General features: G+C 44.7%; 1 protein-coding gene across 1 annotated transcript in view; it reads right to left on the reverse strand.

Moving 5' to 3' along the window:
• The window catches only part of LOC109883181 (CUB and sushi domain-containing protein 2-like), an 899,659-nt gene that overhangs the window by 508,396 nt on the left and 365,265 nt on the right, over positions 1-25,998 (reverse strand). Inside the window, 2 exon segments of the mRNA XM_031794932.1 lie at positions 21,313-21,437; positions 23,632-23,719. Of these exon segments, the coding sequence (XP_031650792.1) occupies positions 21,313-21,437; positions 23,632-23,719 (213 nt within the window).

Below are 25,998 nucleotides of genomic sequence, written 5' to 3' on the forward strand. Positions count from 1 at the left end.
AAGGAGAGTGATTGAGTGCTGCATCAGATGACCTGGCCTCCACAATCACCCGACGTTTACCCAATTGAGATGGTTTGGGATGAGTTGGACCGCAGAGTGCAGAAAAACCAGCTAACAAGTGCTCAGCATATGTGGGAACTCCTTCAAGACTGGAGGAAAAGCATTCCTCATGAAGCTCATTGAAAGAATGCAACGCTTTCATCAAGGCAAAGGGTGGCTACTTAGAAGAATCTAAGTAGCCACCCTTTCTCAACGGCTGGCCATGCCTTCCGCATGGCTACTCCAACCTCGGCCAACAGCTCCGCCCCCCCCCCCGCAGCTCCTCGCCCAAGCCTCTCCAGGTTCTCCTTTACCCAAATCCAGATAGCAGATGTTCTGAAAGAGCTGCAAAACCTGGACCCGTACAAATCAGCTGGGCTTGACAATCTGGACCCTCTATTTCTGAAACTATCCGCCGCCATTGTCGCAACCCCTATTACCAGCCTGTTCAACCTCTCTTTCATATCGTCTGAGATCCCCAAGGATTGGAAAGTTGCCGCAGTCATTCCCCTCCTCAAAGGGGGAGACACCCTGGACCCAAACTGTTACAGACCTATATCCATCCTGCCCTGCCTATCTAAGGTCTTCGAAAGCCAAGTCAACAAACAGGTCACTGACCATCTCGAATCCCACCGTACCTTCTCCGCTGTGCAATCTGGTTTCCGAGCCGGTCACGGGTGCACCTCAGCCACACTCAAGGTACTAAACGATATCATAACCGCCATCGATAAAAGACAGTACTGTGCAGCCGTCTTCATCGACCTTGCCAAGGCTTTCGACTCTGTCAATCACCATATTCTTATCGGCAGACTCAGTAGCCTCGGTTTTTCGGATGACTGCCTTGCCTGGTTCACCAATTACTTTGCAGACAGAGTTCAGTGTGTCAAATCGGAGGGCATGCTGTCCGGTCCTCTGGCAGTCTCTATGGGGGTGCCACAGGGTTCAATTCTCGGGCCGACTCTTTTCTCTGTATATATCAATGATGTTGCTCTTGCTGTGGGCGATTCCCTGATCCACCTCTACGCAGACGACACCATTCTATATACTTTCGGCCCGTCATTGGACACTGTGCTATCTAACCTCCAAACGAGCTTCAATGCCATACAACACTCCTTCCGTGGCCTCCAACTGCTCTTAAACGCTAGTAAAACCAAATGCATGCTTTTCAACCGATCGCTGCCTGCACCCGCATGCCCGACTAGCATCAGCACCCTGGATGGTTCCGACCTTGAATATGTGGACATCTATAAGTACCTAGGTGTCTGGCTAGACTGCAAACTCTCCTTCCAGACTCATATCAAACATCTCCAATTGAAAATCAAATCAAGAGTCGGCTTTCTATTCCGCAACAAAGCCTCCTTCACTCACGCCGCCAAACTTACCCTAGTAAAACTGACTATCCTACCGATCCTCGACTTCGGCGATGTCATCTACAAAATGGCTTCCAAGACTCTACTCAGCAAACTGGATGCAGTCTATCACAGTCCCATCCGTTTTGTCACTAAAGCACCTTATACCACCCACCACTGCGACTTGTATGCTCTAGTCGGCTGGCCCTCGCTACATATTCGTCGCCAGACCCACTGGCTCCAGGTCATCTACAAGTCCATGCTAGGTAAAGCTCCGCCTTATCTCAGTTCACTGGTCACGATGGCAACACCCATCCGTAGCACGCGCTCCAGCAGGTGTATCTCACTGATCATCCCTAAAGCCAACACCTCATTTGGCCGCCTTTCGTTCCAGTACTATCTGAGCAGCTAACCGATCGCTGCAGCTGTACATAGTCTATTGGTAAATATCCCACCCTGGAGCTGTACAGTGGAGCTGTATAGTGGACTGAGTGGTAACATAGTGATAACATGGAGCTGTATAGTGGACTGAGTGGTATCCACCTACAACAACATAGTGATAACATGGAGATGTATAGTGGACTGAGTGGTAACATAGTGATAACATGGACCTGTATAGTGGACTGAGTGGTATCCACCTACAACAACATAGAGATAACATGGAGCTGTACAGTGGAGCTGTATAGTGAACTGAGTGGTATCCACCTACAACAACATAGTGATAACATGGAGCCGTATAGTGGACTGAGTGGTATCCACCTACAACAACATAGAGATAACATAGAGCTGTATAGTGGACTGAGTGGTAACATAGTGATAACATGGAGCTGTACAGTGGACTGAGTGGTAATAAAGTGATAACATGGAGCTGTATAGTGGACTGAGTGGTAACATAGTGATAACATGGAGCTGTACAGTGGACTGAGTGGTATCCACCTACAACAACATAGTGATAACATGGAGCTGTACAGTGGACTGAGTGGTAGCATAGAGATAACATGGAGCTGTATAGTGGACTGAGTGGTAACATAGTGATAACATGGAGCTGTATAGTGGACTGAGTGGTAACATAGTGATAACATGGAGCTGTACAGTGGACTGAGTGGTATCCACCTACAACAACATAGTGATAACATGGAGCTGTATAGTGGAGCTGTACAGTGGACTGAGTGGTAACATAGTGATAACATGGAGCTGTATAGTGGACTGAGTGGTATCCACCTACAACAACATAGTGATAACATGGAGCTGTATAGTGGAGCTGTACAGTGGACTGAGTGGTAACATAGTGATAACATGGAGCTGTACAGTGGACTGAGTGGTAACATAGTGATAACATGGAGCTGTATAGTGGAGATGTATAGTGGACTGAGTGGTAACATAGAGATAACATAGAGCTGTACAGTGGACTGAGTGGTAACATAGAGATAACATGGAGCTGTACAGTGGACTGAGTGGTAACATATAGATAACATGGAGCTGTACAGTGGACTGAGTGGTAACATAGTGATAACATGGAGCTGTACAGTGGACTGAGTGGTAACATAGAGATAACATGGAGCTGTATAGTGGACTGAGTGGTAACATAGTGATAACATAGAGCTGTATAGTGGACTGAGTGGTAACATAGAGATAACATGGAGCTGTATAGTGGACTGAGTGGTAACATAGTGATAACATGGAGCTGTATAGTGGACTGAGTGGTAACATAGTGATAACATAGAGCTGTACAGTGGAGCTGTATAGTGGACTGAGTGGTATCATAGTGATAACATGGAGCTGTATAGTGGACTGAGTGGTATCCACCTACAACAACATAGAGATAACATGGAGCCGTATAGTGGAGCTGTATAGTGAACTGAGTGGTATCCACCTACAACAACATAGTGATAACATGGAGCTGTACAGTGGACTGAGTGGTATCCACCTACAACAACATAGTGATAACATGGAGCTGTACAGTGGACTGAGTGGTAACAGAGATAACATGGAGCCGTATAGTGGAGCTGTATAGTGGACTGAGTGGTATCCACCTACAACAACATAGAGATAACGTGGAGCTGTATAGTGGACTGAGTGGTAACATAGTGATAACATGGAGCTGTACAGTGGACTGAGTGGTAACATAGAGATAACATGGAGCTGTATAGTGGACTGAGTGGTAACATAGTGATAACATGGAGCTGTATAGTGGACTGAGTGGTAACATAGTGGTAACATAGTGATAACATGGAGCTGTATAGTGGACTGAGTGGTATCCACCTACAACAACATAGTGATAACATGGAGCTGTATAGTGGACTGAGTGGTAACATAGTGATAACATAGAGCTGTACAGTGGACTGAGTGGTAACATAGTGATAACATGGAGCTGTATAGTGGACTGAGTGGTATCTACCTACAACAACATAGAGATAACGTGGAGCTGTATAGTGGACTGAGTGGTAACATAGTGATAACATGGAGCTGTACAGTGGACTGAGTGGTATCCACCTACAACAACATAGTGATAACATGGAGCTGTATAGTGGAGCTGTACAGTGGACTGAGTGGTAACATAGTGATAACATGGAGCTGTATAGTGGACTGAGTGGTATCCACCTACAACAACATAGTGATAACATGGAGCTGTATAGTGGAGCTGTACAGTGGACTGAGTGGTAACATAGTGATAACATGGAGCTGTACAGTGGACTGAGTGGTAACATAGTGATAACATGGAGCTGTATAGTGGAGATGTATAGTGGACTGAGTGGTAACATAGAGATAACATAGAGCTGTACAGTGGACTGAGTGGTAACATAGAGATAACATGGAGCTGTACAGTGGACTGAGTGGTAACATATAGATAACATGGAGCTGTACAGTGGACTGAGTGGTAACATAGTGATAACATGGAGCTGTACAGTGGACTGAGTGGTAACATAGAGATAACATGGAGCTGTATAGTGGACTGAGTGGTAACATAGTGATAACATAGAGCTGTATAGTGGACTGAGTGGTAACATAGAGATAACATGGAGCTGTATAGTGGACTGAGTGGTAACATAGTGATAACATGGAGCTGTATAGTGGACTGAGTGGTAACATAGTGATAACATAGAGCTGTACAGTGGAGCTGTATAGTGGACTGAGTGGTATCATAGTGATAACATGGAGCTGTATAGTGGACTGAGTGGTATCCACCTACAACAACATAGAGATAACATGGAGCCGTATAGTGGAGCTGTATAGTGAACTGAGTGGTATCCACCTACAACAACATAGTGATAACATGGAGCTGTACAGTGGACTGAGTGGTATCCACCTACAACAACATAGTGATAACATGGAGCTGTACAGTGGACTGAGTGGTAACAGAGATAACATGGAGCCGTATAGTGGAGCTGTATAGTGGACTGAGTGGTATCCACCTACAACAACATAGAGATAACGTGGAGCTGTATAGTGGACTGAGTGGTAACATAGTGATAACATGGAGCTGTACAGTGGACTGAGTGGTAACATAGAGATAACATGGAGCTGTATAGTGGACTGAGTGGTAACATAGTGATAACATGGAGCTGTATAGTGGACTGAGTGGTAACATAGTGGTAACATAGTGATAACATGGAGCTGTATAGTGGACTGAGTGGTATCCACCTACAACAACATAGTGATAACATGGAGCTGTATAGTGGACTGAGTGGTAACATAGTGATAACATAGAGCTGTACAGTGGACTGAGTGGTAACATAGTGATAACATGGAGCTGTATAGTGGACTGAGTGGTATCTACCTACAACAACATAGAGATAACGTGGAGCTGTATAGTGGACTGAGTGGTAACATAGTGATAACATGGAGCTGTACAGTGGACTGAGTGGTAACATAGAGATAACATGGAGCTGTATAGTGAACTGAGTGGTAACATAGTGATAACATGGAGCTGTACAGTGGACTGAGTGGTAACATAGAGATAACATGGAGCTGTACAGTGGACTGAGTGGTAACATAGAGATAACATGGAGCTGTACAGTGGACTGAGTGGTAACATAGTGATAACATGGAGCTGTATAGTGGACTGAGTGGTATCCACCTACAACAACATAGAGATAACGTGGAGCTGTACAGTGGACTGAGTGGTAACATAGTGATAACATGGAGCTGTACAGTGGACTGAGTGGTAACATAGAGATAACATGGAGCTGTATAGTGAACTGAGTGGTAACATAGTGATAACATGGAGCTGTACAGTGGACTGAGTGGTAACATAGAGATAACATGGAGCTGTACAGTGGACTGAGTGGTAACATAGAGATAACATGGAGCTGTACAGTGGACTGAGTGGTAACATAGTGATAACATGGAGCTGTACAGTGGACTGAGTGGTAACATAGAGATAACATGGAGCTGTACAGTGGACTGAGTGGTAACATAGTGATAACATGGAGCTGTACAGTGGACTGAGTGGTAACATAGAGATAACATGGAGCTGTATAGTGGAGCTGTATAGTGGACTGAGTGGTATCCACCTACAACAACATAGTGATAACACGGAGCTGTACAGTGGACCGAGTGGTAACATAGAGATAACATGGAGCTGTATAGTGAACTGAGTGGTAACATAGTGATAACATGGAGCTGTACAGTGGACTGAGTGGTAACATAGTGATAACATGGAGCTGTATAGTGGACTGAGTGGTAACATAGTGATAACATGGAGCCGTATAGTGGAGCTGTATAGTGGACTGAGTGGTAACATAGTGATAACATAGAGCTGTATAGTGGACTGAGTGGTAACATAGTGATAACATGGAGCTGTACAGTGGACTGAGTGGTAACATAGTGATAACATAGAGCTGTATAGTGGACTGAGTGGTAACATAGAGATAACATGGAGCTGTATAGTGAACTGAGTGGTAACATAGTGATAACATGGAGCTGTATAGTGGACTGAGTGGTAACATAGTGATAACATGGAGCTGTACAGTGGAGCTGTATAGTGGACTGAGTGGTAACATAGTGATAACATGGAGCTGTATAGTGGACTGAGTGGTATCCACCTACAACAACATAGTGATAACACGGAGCTGTATAGTGGACTGAGTGGTAACATAGTGATAACATAGAGCTGTATAGTGGACTGAGTGGTATCCACCTACAACAACATAGTGATAACATGGAGCCGTATAGTGGAGCTGTATAGTGGACTGAGTGGTAACATAGTGATAACATGGAGTATATAGTGGACTGAGTGGTAACATAGTGATAACATGGAGTATATAGTGGACTGAGTGGTAACATAGTGATAACATAGAGCTGTATAGTGGACTGAGTGGTAACATAGTGATAACATGGAGTATATAGTGGACTGAGTGGTAACATAGTGATAACATGGAGCTGTACAGTGGACTGAGTGGTAACACAGTGATAACATGGAGCTGTATAGTGGACTGAGTGGTAACATAGTGATAACATAGAGCTGTATAGTGGAGCTGTATAGTGGACTGAGTGGTAACATAGTGATAACATGGAGCTGTACAGTGGACTGAGTGGTAACATAGTGATAACATAGAGCTGTATAGTGGACTGAGTGGTAACATAGTGATAACATGGAGTATATAGTGGACTGAGTGGTAACATAGTGATAACATGGAGCTGTATAGTGGACTGAGTGGTATCCACCTACAACAACATAGTGATAACATGGAGCTGTATAGTGGAGCTGTATAGTGGAGCTGTATAGTGGACTGAGTGGTAACATAGTGATAACATGGAGCTGTATAGTGGACTGAGTGGTATCCACCTACAACAACATAGAGATAACATGGAGCCGTATAGTGGACTGAGTGGTAACATAGTGATAACATGGAGCTGTATAGTGGACTGAGTGGTATCCACCTACAACAACATAGAGATAACATGGAGCCGTATAGTGGACTGAGTGGTAACATAGTGATAACATGGAGCTGTATAGTGGACTGAGTGGTATCCACCTACAACAACATAGAGATAACATGGAGCTGTACAGTGGACTGAGTGGTAACATAGAGATAACATGGAGCTGTATAGTGGACTGAGTGGTAACATAGTGATAACATAGAGCTGTATAGTGGACTGAGTGGTAACATAGTGATAACATAGAGCTGTATAGTGGACTGAGTGGTAACATAGTGATAACATGGAGCTGTATAGTGGACTGAGTGGTAACATAGTGATAACATGGAGCTGTACAGTGGACTGAGTGGTAACATAGTGATAACATGGAGCTGTACAGTGGACTGAGTGGTAACATAGAGATAACATGGAGCTGTATAGTGGACTGAGTGGTAACATAGTGATAACATAGAGCTGTATAGTGGACTGAGTGGTAACATAGAGATAACATGGAGCTGTATAGTGGACTGAGTGGTAACATAGTGATAACATGGAGCTGTATAGTGGACTGAGTGGTAACATAGTGATAACATGGAGCTGTATAGTGGAGATGTATAGTGGACTGAGTGGTAACATAGAGATAACATAGAGCTGTACAGTGGACTGAGTGGTAACATAGAGATAACATGGAGCTGTACAGTGGACTGAGTGGTAACATATAGATAACATGGAGCTGTACAGTGGACTGAGTGGTAACATAGTGATAACATGGAGCTGTATAGTGGACTGAGTGGTAACATAGAGATAACATGGAGCTGTATAGTGGACTGAGTGGTAACATAGTGATAACATGGAGCTGTATAGTGGACTGAGTGGTAACATAGTGATAACATGGAGCTGTATAGTGGAGATGTATAGTGGACTGAGTGGTAACATAGAGATAACATAGAGCTGTACAGTGGACTGAGTGGTAACATAGAGATAACATGGAGCTGTACAGTGGACTGAGTGGTAACATATAGATAACATGGAGCTGTACAGTGGACTGAGTGGTAACATAGTGATAACATGGAGCTGTACAGTGGACTGAGTGGTAACATAGAGATAACATGGAGCTGTATAGTGGACTGAGTGGTAACATAGTGATAACATAGAGCTGTATAGTGGACTGAGTGGTAACATAGAGATAACATGGAGCTGTATAGTGGACTGAGTGGTAACATAGTGATAACATGGAGCTGTATAGTGGACTGAGTGGTAACATAGTGATAACATAGAGCTGTACAGTGGAGCTGTATAGTGGACTGAGTGGTATCATAGTGATAACATGGAGCTGTATAGTGGACTGAGTGGTATCCACCTACAACAACATAGAGATAACATGGAGCCGTATAGTGGAGCTGTATAGTGAACTGAGTGGTATCCACCTACAACAACATAGTGATAACATGGAGCTGTACAGTGGACTGAGTGGTATCCACCTACAACAACATAGTGATAACATGGAGCTGTACAGTGGACTGAGTGGTAACAGAGATAACATGGAGCCGTATAGTGGAGCTGTATAGTGGACTGAGTGGTATCCACCTACAACAACATAGAGATAACGTGGAGCTGTATAGTGGACTGAGTGGTAACATAGTGATAACATGGAGCTGTACAGTGGACTGAGTGGTAACATAGAGATAACATGGAGCTGTATAGTGGACTGAGTGGTAACATAGTGATAACATGGAGCTGTATAGTGGACTGAGTGGTAACATAGTGGTAACATAGTGATAACATGGAGCTGTATAGTGGACTGAGTGGTATCCACCTACAACAACATAGTGATAACATGGAGCTGTATAGTGGACTGAGTGGTAACATAGTGATAACATAGAGCTGTACAGTGGACTGAGTGGTAACATAGTGATAACATGGAGCTGTATAGTGGACTGAGTGGTATCTACCTACAACAACATAGAGATAACGTGGAGCTGTATAGTGGACTGAGTGGTAACATAGTGATAACATGGAGCTGTACAGTGGACTGAGTGGTAACATAGAGATAACATGGAGCTGTATAGTGAACTGAGTGGTAACATAGTGATAACATGGAGCTGTACAGTGGACTGAGTGGTAACATAGAGATAACATGGAGCTGTACAGTGGACTGAGTGGTAACATAGAGATAACATGGAGCTGTACAGTGGACTGAGTGGTAACATAGTGATAACATGGAGCTGTATAGTGGACTGAGTGGTATCCACCTACAACAACATAGAGATAACGTGGAGCTGTACAGTGGACTGAGTGGTAACATAGTGATAACATGGAGCTGTACAGTGGACTGAGTGGTAACATAGAGATAACATGGAGCTGTATAGTGAACTGAGTGGTAACATAGTGATAACATGGAGCTGTACAGTGGACTGAGTGGTAACATAGAGATAACATGGAGCTGTACAGTGGACTGAGTGGTAACATAGAGATAACATGGAGCTGTACAGTGGACTGAGTGGTAACATAGTGATAACATGGAGCTGTACAGTGGACTGAGTGGTAACATAGAGATAACATGGAGCTGTACAGTGGACTGAGTGGTAACATAGTGATAACATGGAGCTGTACAGTGGACTGAGTGGTAACATAGAGATAACATGGAGCTGTATAGTGGAGCTGTATAGTGGACTGAGTGGTATCCACCTACAACAACATAGTGATAACACGGAGCTGTACAGTGGACCGAGTGGTAACATAGAGATAACATGGAGCTGTATAGTGAACTGAGTGGTAACATAGTGATAACATGGAGCTGTACAGTGGACTGAGTGGTAACATAGTGATAACATGGAGCTGTATAGTGGACTGAGTGGTAACATAGTGATAACATGGAGCCGTATAGTGGAGCTGTATAGTGGACTGAGTGGTAACATAGTGATAACATAGAGCTGTATAGTGGACTGAGTGGTAACATAGTGATAACATGGAGCTGTACAGTGGACTGAGTGGTAACATAGTGATAACATAGAGCTGTATAGTGGACTGAGTGGTAACATAGAGATAACATGGAGCTGTATAGTGAACTGAGTGGTAACATAGTGATAACATGGAGCTGTATAGTGGACTGAGTGGTAACATAGTGATAACATGGAGCTGTACAGTGGAGCTGTATAGTGGACTGAGTGGTAACATAGTGATAACATGGAGCTGTATAGTGGACTGAGTGGTATCCACCTACAACAACATAGTGATAACACGGAGCTGTATAGTGGACTGAGTGGTAACATAGTGATAACATAGAGCTGTATAGTGGACTGAGTGGTATCCACCTACAACAACATAGTGATAACATGGAGCCGTATAGTGGAGCTGTATAGTGGACTGAGTGGTAACATAGTGATAACATGGAGTATATAGTGGACTGAGTGGTAACATAGTGATAACATGGAGTATATAGTGGACTGAGTGGTAACATAGTGATAACATAGAGCTGTATAGTGGACTGAGTGGTAACATAGTGATAACATGGAGTATATAGTGGACTGAGTGGTAACATAGTGATAACATGGAGCTGTACAGTGGACTGAGTGGTAACACAGTGATAACATGGAGCTGTATAGTGGACTGAGTGGTAACATAGTGATAACATGGAGCTGTACAGTGGACTGAGTGGTAACATAGTGATAACATAGAGCTGTATAGTGGACTGAGTGGTAACATAGTGATAACATGGAGTATATAGTGGACTGAGTGGTAACATAGTGATAACATGGAGCTGTATAGTGGACTGAGTGGTATCCACCTACAACAACATAGTGATAACATGGAGCTGTATAGTGGAGCTGTATAGTGGAGCTGTATAGTGGACTGAGTGGTAACATAGTGATAACATGGAGCTGTATAGTGGACTGAGTGGTATCCACCTACAACAACATAGAGATAACATGGAGCCGTATAGTGGACTGAGTGGTAACATAGTGATAACATGGAGCTGTATAGTGGACTGAGTGGTATCCACCTACAACAACATAGAGATAACATGGAGCCGTATAGTGGACTGAGTGGTAACATAGTGATAACATGGAGCTGTATAGTGGACTGAGTGGTATCCACCTACAACAACATAGAGATAACATGGAGCTGTACAGTGGACTGAGTGGTAACATAGAGATAACATGGAGCTGTATAGTGGACTGAGTGGTAACATAGTGATAACATAGAGCTGTATAGTGGACTGAGTGGTAACATAGTGATAACATAGAGCTGTATAGTGGACTGAGTGGTAACATAGTGATAACATGGAGCTGTATAGTGGACTGAGTGGTAACATAGTGATAACATGGAGCTGTACAGTGGACTGAGTGGTAACATAGAGCTGTATAGTGGAGCTGTATAGTGGACTGAGTGGTATCCACCTACAACAACATAGTGATAACATGGAGCTGTACAGTGGACTGAGTGGTAACATAGTGATAACATGGAGCTGTACAGTGGACTGAGTGGTAACATAGTGATAACATGGAGCTGTATAGTGGACTGAGTGGTATCCACCTACAACAACATAGAGATAACATGGAGCCGTATAGTGGAGCTGTACAGTGGACTGAGTGGTAACATAGTGATAACATGGAGCTGTACAGTGGACTGAGTGGTATCCACCTACACCAACATAGTGATAACATGGAGCTGTACAGTGGACTGAGTGGTATCCACCTACAACAACATAGAGATAACATGGAGCCGTATAGTGGAGCTGTACAGTGGACTGAGTGGTATCCACCTACAACAACATAGAGATAACATGGAGCTGTATAGTGGACTGAGTGGTAACATAGTGATAACATGGAGTATATAGTGGACTGAGTGGTAACATAGTGATAACATGGAGTATATAGTGGACTGAGTGGTAACATAGTGATAACATGGAGCTGTATAGTGGAGCTGTATAGTGGACTGAGTGGTAACATAGTGATAACATAGAGCTGTATAGTGGAGCTGTATAGTGGACTGAGTGGTAACATAGTGATAACATGGAGCTGTATAGTGGACTGAGTGGTAACATAGTGATAACATAGAGCTGTATAGTGGACTGAGTGGTAACATAGTGATAACATAGAGCTGTACAGTGGACTGAGTGGTATCCACCTACAACAACATAGAGATAACATGGAGCTGTATAGTGGAGCTGTATAGTGGACTGAGTGGTATCCACCTACAACAACATAGTGATAACATGGAGCTGTACAGTGGACTGAGTGGTAACATAGTGATAACATGGAGCTGTATAGTGGACTGGGTGGTAACATAGTGATAACATGGAGCTGTACAGTGGACTGAGTGGTATCCACCTACAACAACATAGTGATAACATGGAGCTGTATAGTGGACTGAGTGGTAACATAGTGATAACATGGAGCTGTATAGTGGACTGAGTGGTAACATAGTGATAACATGGAGCTGTACAGTGGACTGAGTGGTATCCACCTACAACAACATAGAGATAACATGGAGCTGTATAGTGGACTGAGTGGTAACATAGTGATAACATAGAGCTGTATAGTGAACTGAGTGGTATCCACCTACAACAACATAGTGATAACATGGAGCTGTATAGTGGACTGAGTGGTAACATAGTGATAACATGGAGCTGTATAGTGGACTGAGTGGTAACATAGAGATAACATGGAGCTGTACAGTGAACTGAGTGGTAACATAGTGATAACATGGAGCTGTACAGTGGACTGAGTGGTAACATAGAGATAACATGGAGCTGTACAGTGAACTGAGTGGTAACATAGTGATAACATGGAGCTGTACAGTGGACTGAGTGGTAACATAGAGATAACATGGAGCTGTACAGTGGACTGAGTGGTAACATAGAGATAACATGGAGCTGTACAGTGGACTGAGTGGTAACATAGTGATAACATGGAGCTGTACAGTGGACTGAGTGGTAACATAGTGATAACATGGAGCTGTACAGTGGACTGAGTGGTAACATAGAGATAACATGGAGCTGTATAGTGAACTGAGTGGTAACATAGTGATAACATGGAGCTGTACAGTGGACTGAGTGGTAACACAGTGATAACATGGAGCCGTATAGTGGAGCTGTATAGTGGACTGAGTGGTAACATAGTGATAACATGGAGTATATAGTGGACTGAGTGGTAACATAGTGATAACATGGAGCTGTATAGTGGACTGAGTGGTAACATAGTGATAACATGGAGTATATAGTGGACTGAGTGGTAACATAGTGATAACATGGAGCTGTATAGTGGACTGAGTGGTATCCACCTACAACAACATAGTGATAACATGGAGCTGTATAGTGGACTGAGTGGTATCCACCTACAACAACATAGTGATAACATGGAGCCGTATAGTGGAGCTGTATAGTGGACTGAGTGGTAACATAGTGATAACATGGAGTATATAGTGGACTGAGTGGTAACATAGTGATAACATGGAGTATATAGTGGACTGAGTGGTAACATAGTGATAACATAGAGCTGTATAGTGGACTGAGTGGTAACATAGTGATAACATGGAGTATATAGTGGACTGAGTGGTAACATAGTGATAACATGGAGCTGTACAGTGGACTGAGTGGTAACACAGTGATAACATGGAGCTGTATAGTGGACTGAGTGGTAACATAGTGATAACATAGAGCTGTATAGTGGAGCTGTATAGTGGACTGAGTGGTAACATAGTGATAACATGGAGCTGTACAGTGGACTGAGTGGTAACATAGTGATAACATAGAGCTGTATAGTGGACTGAGTGGTAACATAGTGATAACATGGAGTATATAGTGGACTGAGTGGTAACATAGTGATAACATGGAGCTGTATAGTGGACTGAGTGGTATCCACCTACAACAACATAGAGATAACATGGAGCCGTATAGTGGACTGAGTGGTAACATAGTGATAACATGGAGCTGTATAGTGGACTGAGTGGTAACATAGTGATAACATGGAGCTGTATAGTGGACTGAGTGGTATCCACCTACAACAACATAGAGATAACATGGAGCTGTACAGTGGACTGAGTGGTATCCACCTACAACAACATAGAGATAACATGGAGCCGTATAGTGGACTGAGTGGTAACATAGTGATAACATGGAGCTGTATAGTGGACTGAGTGGTATCCACCTACAACAACATAGAGATAACATGGAGCTGTACAGTGGACTGAGTGGTAACATAGAGATAACATGGAGCTGTATAGTGGACTGAGTGGTAACATAGTGATAACATAGAGCTGTATAGTGGACTGAGTGGTAACATAGTGATAACATAGAGCTGTATAGTGGACTGAGTGGTAACATAGTGATAACATGGAGCTGTATAGTGGACTGAGTGGTAACATAGTGATAACATGGAGCTGTACAGTGGACTGAGTGGTAACATAGAGCTGTATAGTGGAGCTGTATAGTGGACTGAGTGGTATCCACCTACAACAACATAGTGATAACATGGAGCTGTACAGTGGACTGAGTGGTAACATAGTGATAACATGGAGCTGTACAGTGGACTGAGTGGTAACATAGTGATAACATGGAGCTGTATAGTGGACTGAGTGGTATCCACCTACAACAACATAGAGATAACATGGAGCCGTATAGTGGAGCTGTACAGTGGACTGAGTGGTAACATAGTGATAACATGGAGCTGTACAGTGGACTGAGTGGTATCCACCTACACCAACATAGTGATAACATGGAGCTGTACAGTGGACTGAGTGGTATCCACCTACAACAACATAGAGATAACATGGAGCCGTATAGTGGAGCTGTACAGTGGACTGAGTGGTATCCACCTACAACAACATAGAGATAACATGGAGCTGTATAGTGGACTGAGTGGTAACATAGTGATAACATGGAGTATATAGTGGACTGAGTGGTAACATAGTGATAACATGGAGTATATAGTGGACTGAGTGGTAACATAGTGATAACATGGAGCTGTATAGTGGAGCTGTATAGTGGACTGAGTGGTAACATAGTGATAACATAGAGCTGTATAGTGGAGCTGTATAGTGGACTGAGTGGTAACATAGTGATAACATGGAGCTGTATAGTGGACTGAGTGGTAACATAGTGATAACATAGAGCTGTATAGTGGACTGAGTGGTAACATAGTGATAACATAGAGCTGTACAGTGGACTGAGTGGTATCCACCTACAACAACATAGAGATAACATGGAGCTGTATAGTGGAGCTGTATAGTGGACTGAGTGGTAACATAGTGATAACATGGAGTATATAGTGGACTGAGTGGTAACATAGTGATAACATGGAGTATATAGTGGACTGAGTGGTAACATAGTGATAACATGGAGCTGTATAGTGGAGCTGTATAGTGGACTGAGTGGTAACATAGTGATAACATAGAGCTGTATAGTGGAGCTGTATAGTGGACTGAGTGGTAACATAGTGATAACATGGAGCTGTATAGTGGACTGAGTGGTAACATAGTGATAACATAGAGCTGTATAGTGGACTGAGTGGTAACATAGTGATAACATAGAGCTGTACAGTGGACTGAGTGGTATCCACCTACAACAACATAGTGATAACATGGAGCTGTACAGTGGACTGAGTGGTAACATAGTGATAACATGGAGCTGTATAGTGGACTGGGTGGTAACATAGTGATAACATGGAGCTGTACAGTGGACTGAGTGGTATCCACCTACAACAACATAGTGATAACATGGAGCTGTATAGTGGACTGAGTGGTAACATAGTGATAACATGGAGCTGTATAGTGGACTGAGTGGTAACATAGTGATAACATGGAGCTGTACAGTGGACTGAGTGGTATCCACCTACAACAACATAGAGATAACATGGAGCTGTATAGTGGACTGAGTGGTAACATAGTGATAACATAGAGCTGTATAGTGAACTGAGTGGTATCCACCTACAACAACATAGTGATAACATGGAGCTGTATAGTGGACTGAGTGGTAACATAGTGATAACATGGAGCTGTACAGTGGACTGAGTGGTAACATAGAGATAACATGGAGCTGTACAGTGAACTGAGTGGTAACATAGTGATAACATGGAGCTGTACAGTGGACTGAGTGGTAACATAGAGATAACATGGAGCTGTACAGTGGACTGAGTGGTAACATAGAGATAACATGGAGCTGTACAGTGGACTGAGTGGTAACATAGTGATAACATGGAGCTGTACAGTGGACTGAGTGGTAACATAGTGATAACATGGAGCTGTACAGTGGACTGAGTGGTAACATAGAGATAACATGGAGCTGTATAGTGAACTGAGTGGTAACATAGTGATAACATGGAGCTGTACAGTGGACTGAGTGGTAACACAGTGATAACATGGAGCCGTATAGTGGAGCTGTATAGTGGACTGAGTGGTAACATAGTGATAACATGGAGTATATAGTGGACTGAGTGGTAACATAGTGATAACATGGAGCTGTATAGTGGACTGAGTGGTAACATAGTGATAACATGGAGTATATAGTGGACTGAGTGGTAACATAGTGATAACATGGAGCTGTATAGTGGACTGAGTGGTATCCACCTACAACAACATAGTGATAACATGGAGCTGTATAGTGGACTGAGTGGTAACATAGTGATAACATGGAGTATATAGTGGACTGAGTGGTAACATAGTGATAACATAGAGCTGTATAGTGGACTGAGTGGTAACATAGTGATAACATAGAGCTGTATAGTGGACTGAGTGGTAACATAGAGATAACATGGAGCTGTACAGTGAACTGAGTGGTAACATAGTGATAACATGGAGCTGTACAGTGGACTGAGTGGTAACATAGTGATAACATAGAGCTGTATAGTGGACTGAGTGGTAACATAGTGATAACATGGAGCTGTACAGTGGACTGAGTGGTAACATAGAGATAACATGGAGCTGTATAGTGGACTGGGTGGTAACATAGTGATAACATGGAGCTGTACAGTGGACTGAGTGGTAACATAGTGATAACATAGAGCTGTATAGTGGACTGAGTGGTAACATAGTGATAACATAGAGCTGTATAGTGGACTGAGTGGTAACATAGTGATAACATGGAGCTGTATAGTGGAGCTGTATAGTGGACTGAGTGGTAACATAGTGATAACATGGAGCTGTACAGTGGACTGAGTGGTAACATAGTGATAACATAGAGCTGTATAGTGGAGCTGTATAGTGGACTGAGTGGTAACATAGTGATAACATGGAGCTGTACAGTGGACTGAGTGGTAACATAGTGATAACATAGAGCTGTATAGTGGACTGAGTGGTAACATAGTGATAACATAGAGCTGTATAGTGGACTGAGTGGTAACATGGAGCTGTATAGTGGAGCTGTATAGTGGACTGAGTGGTAACATAGTGATAACATGGAGCCGGCAGGTGATTCAGGTCACAATAGAGGTCAAGCAGTGGGAGGAGGAAGACGAGGAAGATGACGAGGAAGACTTGGTGGTCAAAGGAATGTCAGGGGACAAGCACCCCTTCTGAGAGGTGGTCATGGGCCTCGTTGGAGAGCTGTGGGGGGAACGTGGTAGAGGACAAGGCCACGGACCAAGCACCCCTTCTGAGAGGTGGTCATGGGCCTTGTTGGAGAGCTGTGGGGGGAACGTGGTAGAGGACAAGACCACGGACCAAGCACCCCTTCTGAGAGGTGGTCGTGGGCTTGTTGGAGAGGTGTGGTGGGGAACATGGTAGAGGACAAGGCCACGGACCAAGCACCCCTTCTGAGAGGTGGTCGTGGGCCTTGTTGGAGAGCTGTGGGGGGAACGTGGTAGAGGACAAGGCCACAGACCAAGCACCCCTTCTGAGAGGTGGTCGTGGGCCTCGTTGGAGAGGTGTGGGGGGAACGTGGTAGAGGACAAGGCCACGGACCAAGTACCCCTTCTGAGAGGTGGTCGTGGGCCTAGTTGGAGAGCTGTGGGGGGAACGTGGTAGAGGACAAGGCCACGGAACAAGACAACGGCAGCAACAGCAAAGAGTGTCCAATGAAATCCGAGCAATAGTTTTAGACCAGGTCGTAAATCATGACAATGACTGAGGCAGCTACAATGATTCAACCAAACCTCAGAAGATCAACCGTGGCCTCAATCATCAGAACTTTCTGCAATGAGAACCGGTAAGTCTTCAGCATGCACTAAACATTAGGCTACTCTCAACTGTCAAATGACTTTATATTGCATGTCAATGTGTACCACAGAGTAGGTGATGTGACTAAATGTGATCTTACTGTCATTTTCCCTGCAGAATTGAGAGTTGAGGCCAAATAGGGGAGGCAGAGGGAACATTCTGATTGACCAATAAGAGCGGGCTGTGGTCAATTTGGTTCGGGCCAGAAATGATATTCGCCTCACAGAGATTCGGCATCACATCTTGGACAATGACGACATGTTCAACAATGTGGAGGCCACAGGCATGCAGAAAAGGCACCAGGTGTCTCTAAAAACAGCTATACCGTGGGCCCTCTGAAAGAAATGCAGACAGAGTGAAGCGACTGAGGACTGAGTATGTTCAGGTATGTTCAGGTATGTTCAGGTATGTTCAGGTATGTTCCGTTTCAAGAAGCCTGTTGTGAAAAATTCCCCCCCAAATTCTACATCACATTGTAATCAGTAATTCTCCAAAATGTATTTTTAGAGGGTGATGGAGCTACTGATGAAAAATATCACAAAATCCTCTATTTGGATGAGGCAGGCTTCAACCTCCAAGACAAGGAGGAGAGGTCGGAATTTCATTGGCCAGCGGGCGACCATCCAAGTACCTGGTCAACGTGGGGCCAACCTCACCATGTGTGCGGCTATATCAGAAGATGGTGTGGGTGAGACGCAGACCTCGTATTGGATCATATAATGCAGCTCTCCTTGTAACCTTGATGAGCTAAATCAGGTCTGTAGAGATGAAGGTATGACTTATGTCAATGTGTGGGATAATGTCAGGTTCCACCATGCTCAAATGGTGCAAGCATGGTTTCAGGCCCATCCACAATTTACCACCCTGTACTCACCCCCATACTCTCCTTTCCTTAACCCGATTGAGGAATTTTTCTCCACATGTAGGTGGAAGGTAAATGATAGGCGCCCTCACGAACAAGCCACCCTTCTCCAGGCCATGGATGATGCATGCAATGACATCACGGCAGACCAGTGTCAGGCCTGGATTCACCCGAAGATTCTTCCCAAGATGTTTAGCTAATGAAAACATCCATTGTGATGTGGATGAGAACCTGTGGCCAAATCCACAAGACAGGGTTGAAGGAAATATAGAAGTACAGTAATCAATCCTTTGGTTTGCTTTTTACAGTAAGCCAGGTGAGGAACACTGCAGTGATGTTTTACAGTAAGCCAGGTGAGGAACACTGCAGTGATGTTTTACAGTAAGCCAGGTGAGGAACACTGCAGTGATGTTTTACAGTAAGCCAGGTGAGGAACACTGCAGTGATGTTTTACAGTAAGCCATGTGAGGAACACTGCAGTGATGTTTTACAGTAAGCCAGGTGAGGAACACTGCAGAGATGTTTTACAGTAAGCCATGTGAGGAACACTGCAGTGATGTTTTACAGTAAGCCAGGTGAGGAACACTGCAGAGATGTTTTACAGTAAGCCATGTGAGGAACACTGCAGTGATGTTTTACAGTAAGCCAGGCGAGGAAAACTGCAGTTGATGTTTTCACATATTTTGTACTACAATATTTAATGATTGTAGGAACAATGACACAGTGAAACTATCGGTATCTTGTGTGTGGGTGATCTAAATGAATGTTCCTATGGTATTTCATGATAAATGAGTTATTTGAACCATTGATTCTGCAAATGAAGGTTTCTTTAAAGATATGAAAGCACAATGCAATGTTTTGAACATTGGACAGCCTGTGTTACAAGTGAAGACCGTTTTGAGTTTTGTGTCTAGAGATTTGAATAACCACCACATGGTTCTGAAATGAGTGCCAAAGGGATTGTAGAAAACTGGACCACAAAGGTAAGGTCATAGTCACCCTTCTCTTCTTCAATCCCCTCGGAGCTATCTCACTTGTGTGTGTGTGTGTGTGTGTGTGTGTGTGTGTGTGTGTGTGTGTGTGTGTGTGTGTGTGTGTGTGTGTGTGTGTGTGTGTGTGTGTGTGTGTGTGTGTGTGTGTGTGTGTGTGTGTGTGTGTGTGTGTGTGTGTGTGTGAGTGTTTGAGTGTAGAGGGATAGAGACGGGTCTCTCTGCTTTACTCTGATACATTCATCTAATAGAGACGGGACTCTGTCTCTCTCTGCTCTGATACATTCATCTAGTAGAGACGGGACTCTGTCTCTCTCTGCTTTACTCTGATACATTCATCTAATAGAGACGGGACTCTGTCTGTCTGCTTTACTCTGATACATTCATCTAATAGAGACGGGACTCTGTCTCTCTCTGCTTTACTCTGATACATTCATCTAATAGAGACGGGACTCTGTCTGTCTGCTTTATTCTGATACATTCAGACACAGTTGTTGTCAATAGAACATCAGCCTGTTTGGGTGGTTAGGGTGCAACACAAAGCCACACAGGTTGTGGGTAGATTAGACGACACACGGAGGCCGTGGACGACACACAACAGGCCGTGGACGACACACAACAGGCCTTGGACGACACACACAGGCCGTGGACGACACACACAGAGGCCGTGGACGACACACACAGAGGCCGTGGACGACACACAACAGGCCTTGGACGACACACACAGGCCGTGGACGACACACACAGAGGCCGTGGACGACACACACAGGCCGTGGACGACACACACAGGCTGTGGACGACACACGGAGGCCAAGGACGACACACAGAGGCCGTGACCATTCTGTCTGCTTGTCACTAAACGATGGGAGGAAGTTTATTCGCATTGTGGGCAGTGGACTGCCAGCGGAGATAGATGAGAGTCAAGTCCAGCTCAGGCTAACAGATAAACACACAGTATGAACAGATACACCCCCCCTCACACACACACACACACACACACACCCACACACAGAGACACAGATACACACATGCGCAGAGAGACCCCCCCTCCCACCCATACCTCTGCAGATGGGTCGGTCATCGCTCCAGCCTACGTAGCTGTCTGTGACTCTCAGGCAGCTGATGCTCTTAGAGCCCTGTAGCTCATAACCCTCATCACAGGAGAAGTGCACCGTGGTTCCCCGCCTGTAGGGGGAGGTAAAGAGACAGAAGGTTATACACATAGAGATGGATGTATTGTAACTCTGGTTTCAGTCCTCTGTTTCATCTTTAAATAATCCCAATCCCATCCTCCAAAAACGCTTCCTGTTGTGACCTCACAGAGCGGTGCTTTGTGGGGGACGGATCGTACCCATTTGTCTGTATTAGACGCAGTGACAAACCCGGAGACACGTCACTGATACAGAGACACACATCCCAAACGGCTCCCTGTTCCCCATATAGTGGTACTACTATAGACCAGAGCCCTATTCCCTATATAGTGGTACTACTATAGACCAGAGCCCTATTCCCTGTATAGTGCACTACTATAGACCAGAGCCCTATTCCCTATATAGTGGTACTACTATAGACCAGAGCCCTATAGAACCCTATTCCCTATATAGTACACTACTATAGACCAGAGCCCTATTCCCTATATAGTACACTACTATAGACCAGAGCCCTATTCCCTATATAGTGGTACTACTATAGACCAGAGCCCTATTCCCTATATAGTGGTACTACTATAGACCAGAGCCCTATTCCCTATATAGTGGTACTACTATAGACCAGAGCCCTATTCCCTATATAGTGGTACTACTATAGACCAGAGCCCTATTCCCTATATAGTGGTACTACTATAGACCAGAGCCCTATTCCCTATATAGTGGTACTACTATAGACCAGAGCCCTATTCCCTATATAGTGGTACTACTATAGACCAGAGCCCTATTCCCTATATAGTGGTACTACTATAGACCAGAGCCCTATTCCCTATATAGTGCACTACTATAGACCAGGGCCCTATTCCCTATATAGTGCACTACTACAGACCAGAGCCCTATATAGTGCACTACTACAGACCAGGGCCCTATTCCCTATGTCTGTAGTGTAGTGTAATGTAGTGTGCTATATAGGGAATATGGTGCCCTTGGAGACAGGCCCACTGTAACAGGAGAGCTCCATCCATTTCCCTTCTAGAACGAAATGAGTATTCCTGAGTATCCATTGGTTTTCCTTAGTATTCCTTAGTATTCCTGAGTATTCCTGGGTATTCCTGGGTATTCCTGAATATTCCTTAGTATTCCTTAGTATTCCTGAGTATTCCTGGGTATTCCTGAGTATCCTTTGGCTTCCCTTAGCATTCCTTAGTATTCCTGAGTATTCCTTAGTATTCCTGAGTATTCCTTAGTCACATTCTTGTAAAAAAAAAAAACGTTATTGTTTTGTGTTCCTCAATACAGTCTCTCCTCTGTTCATGTACAGTACTCTCCCCTCAGTCTCAGTCTATCCTCTGTTCATGTACAGTACTCTCCCCTCAGTCTCAGTCTATCCTCTGTTCATGTACAGTACTCTCCCCTCAGTCTCAGTCTCTCCTCTGTTCATGTACAGTACTCTCCCCTCAGTCTCAGTCTATCCTCTGTTCATGTACAGTACTCTCCCCTCAGTCTCAGTCTATCCTCTGTTCATGTACAGTACTCTCCCCTCAGTCTCTCCTCTGTTCATGTACAGTACTCTCCCCTCAGTCTCAGTCTGTCCTCTGTTCATGTACAGTACTCTCCCCTCAGTCTCAGTCTATCCTCTGTTCATGTACAGTACTCTCCCCTCAGTCTCAGTCTATCCTCTGTTCATGTACAGTACTCTCTCCTCAGTCTCTCCTCTGTTCATGTACAGTACTCTCCCCTCAGTGTCTCCTCTGTCCATGTACAGTACTCTCCCCTCAGTCTCTCCTCTGTCCATGTGCAGTACTCTCCCCTCAGTGTCTCCTCTGTTCATGTACAGTACTCTCCCCTCAGTGTCTCCTCTGTTCATGTACAGTACTCTCCCCTCAGTGTCTCCTCTGTCCATGTACAGTACTCTCCCCTCAGTGTCTCCTCTGTTCATGTACAGTACTCTCCCCTCAGTGTCTCCTCTGTTCATGTACAGTACTCTCCCCTCAGTGTCTCCTCTGTTCATGTACAGTACTCTCCCCTCAGTCTCTCCTCTGTCCATGTACAGTACTCTCCCCTCAGTGTCTCCTCTGTTCATGTACAGTACTCTCCCCTCTGTCTCAGTCTCTCCTCTGTCCATGTACAGTACTCTCCCCTCAGTCTCTCCTCTGTTCATGTACAGTACTCTCCCCTCAGTCTCTCCTCTGTTCATGTACAGTACTCTCCCCTCAGTCTCTCCTCTCCTTTACCTGAAGTCGGATCCTTTTCTTCTCCCTCGGTCAGGGATCCCCGGGTCTGGACACATGTTATGTCCCTGGGCCACACCCATCTGAGATACTGAGAGGGGAGGATGAGAGAGAGGGATGAGAGGGAGGGATGAGAGAGAGGGGTGAAAGAGAGGGATGAGAGAGAGGGATGAGAGGGAGGGATGAGAGAGGGATAAGAGAGGGATGAGAGAGAGGGATGAGAGAGAGGGATGAGAGAGAGGGATGAGAAAGAGGGATGAGAGGGAGGGATCAGAGAGGGATGAGAGAGAGGGGTGAGAGAGGGGGATGAGAGAGAGGGATGAGAGGGAGGGATGAGAGGGAGGGATGAGTGGGTGGGATGAGAGTGCGGGATGAGAGAGAGGGATGAGAGAGAGAGAGAGAGAGAGAGAGAGAGAGAGAGAGAGAGAGAGAGAGGGGTGAGAGGGAGGGATGAGAGGGATGAGAGAGAGGGATGAGAGAGAGGGATGAGAGGGAGAAAGAGAGGGCCGACAGAAGAAATAGAGAGAGAGTTAGATATTCACCGATTTTTACAGCGAAAATCCAGGTAAATTACCTACCGAAGCATTTAAACTAAACCTGATGTTTTTATTTTTTTTTACACTGATAACGACACACATTGTTACATTTCCCCGGCCCAGACTACATCCAGGAGGCGAGAAGGGTGAACGTGATTGGCATGCAAATACATCAATTCCTCTCTCAGTGGATTTCTCAATTCAACACGATCAAACAGGGTGGTGCAGCTACCTATAGCCAGGCTAAATACCTGCTCTGACATCCCCTCATGTCTAGAGCCAGAAGGGATCGACTGGAATCTCTCTCACCTAATACTTGTAGAGAACTGTCAACATATTCATGACATACCATTTGAAATCCATATGTCTGCAGCATGTGTCACTTGGCATAGTTTTAGCCATAATATTCATTATATCTTTGTGAAGGTTAGGGATTGATATTCCTCTGTTGACCATCATCAACATTATCATATATTTAAATAATAATATCTCCACCAATATGAAAGCATCATGCTAAAACATATCAACAGACTGAGACAGGAAGGGGAAGTGACACAGGGTCGGTGAGCCAGCCAACCCTGCAGGCCCTTTGACAGACAGGGTGGGGTCGAAGGTCCGACAGGCGGGGCCAAATCCAAAGTGACACCGGCTGATTAGTCGAGACTCTGGAGCATGGCAGGGGGGCTCATGCATATTGATGAGGAGGGGAAAGGGCAGGATCGTCTCAAGGGAACGGAGGTCATAACCAGGGCAGTGGGATGGAGAGAGAAAGAGTTGGAGGAGAAGTTAAAGAAGGAGAAAAGAATTCAAATGAAAATGAAGACGACAATTATTAAAATAGAATAAAGAGCAGGAGGTGATGGAGGTAGAGGAGATGGGTATGAGGTGATGGAGGTAGAGGACTAGAGGTGATGGAGGTATAGGAGATGGGTATGAGGTGATGGAGGTAGAGGTGATGGGTATGAGGTGATGGAGGTAGAGGACTAGAGGTGATGGAGGTAGAGGAGATGGGTCTGAGGTGATGGAGGTAGAGGAGATGGGTATGAGGTGATGGAGGTAGAGGAGATGGGTATGAGGTGATGGAGGTAGAGGAGATGGGTATGAGGTGATGGATGTAGATGACTAGAGGAGATGGGTATGAGGTGATGGACGTAGAGGAGATGGGTATGAGGTGATGGAGGTAGAGGAGATGGGTAGGAGGTGATGGAGGTAGAGGACTAGAGGTGATGGAGGTAGAGGAGATGGGTATGAGGTGATGGAGGTAGAGGAGATGGGTATGAGGTGATGGAGGTAGAGGACTAGAGGTGATGGAGGTAGAGGAGATGGGTATGAGGTGATGGAGGTAGAGGAGATGGGTATGAGGTGATGGAGGTAGAGGACTAGAGGTGATGGAGGTAGAGGAGATGGGTATGAGGTGATGGAGGGTAGAGGACTAGAGGTGATGGAGGTAGAGGAGATGGGCATGAGGTGATGGAGGTAGAGGAGATGGGTATGCATATTGATGAGGAGGGGAAAGGGCAGGATCGTCTCAAGGGAACGGAGGTCATAACCAGGGCAGTGGGATGGAGAGAGAAAGAGTTGGAGGAGAAGTTAAAGAAGGAGAAAAGAATTCAAATGAAAATGAAGACGACAATTATTAATATAGAATAAAGAGCAGGAGGTGATGGAGGTAGAGGAGATGGGTATGAGGTGATGGAGGTAGAGGACTAGAGGTGATGGAGGTATAGGAGATGGGTATGAGGTGATGGAGGTAGAGGTGATGGGTATGAGGTGATGGAGGTAGAGGAAATGGGTAGGAGGTGATGGATGTAGATGACTAGAGGAGATGGGTATG

This window comes from Oncorhynchus kisutch, linkage group LG17, assembly GCF_002021735.2.
Source record: "Oncorhynchus kisutch isolate 150728-3 linkage group LG17, Okis_V2, whole genome shotgun sequence".
NCBI lineage: Eukaryota > Metazoa > Chordata > Actinopteri > Salmoniformes > Salmonidae > Oncorhynchus > Oncorhynchus kisutch.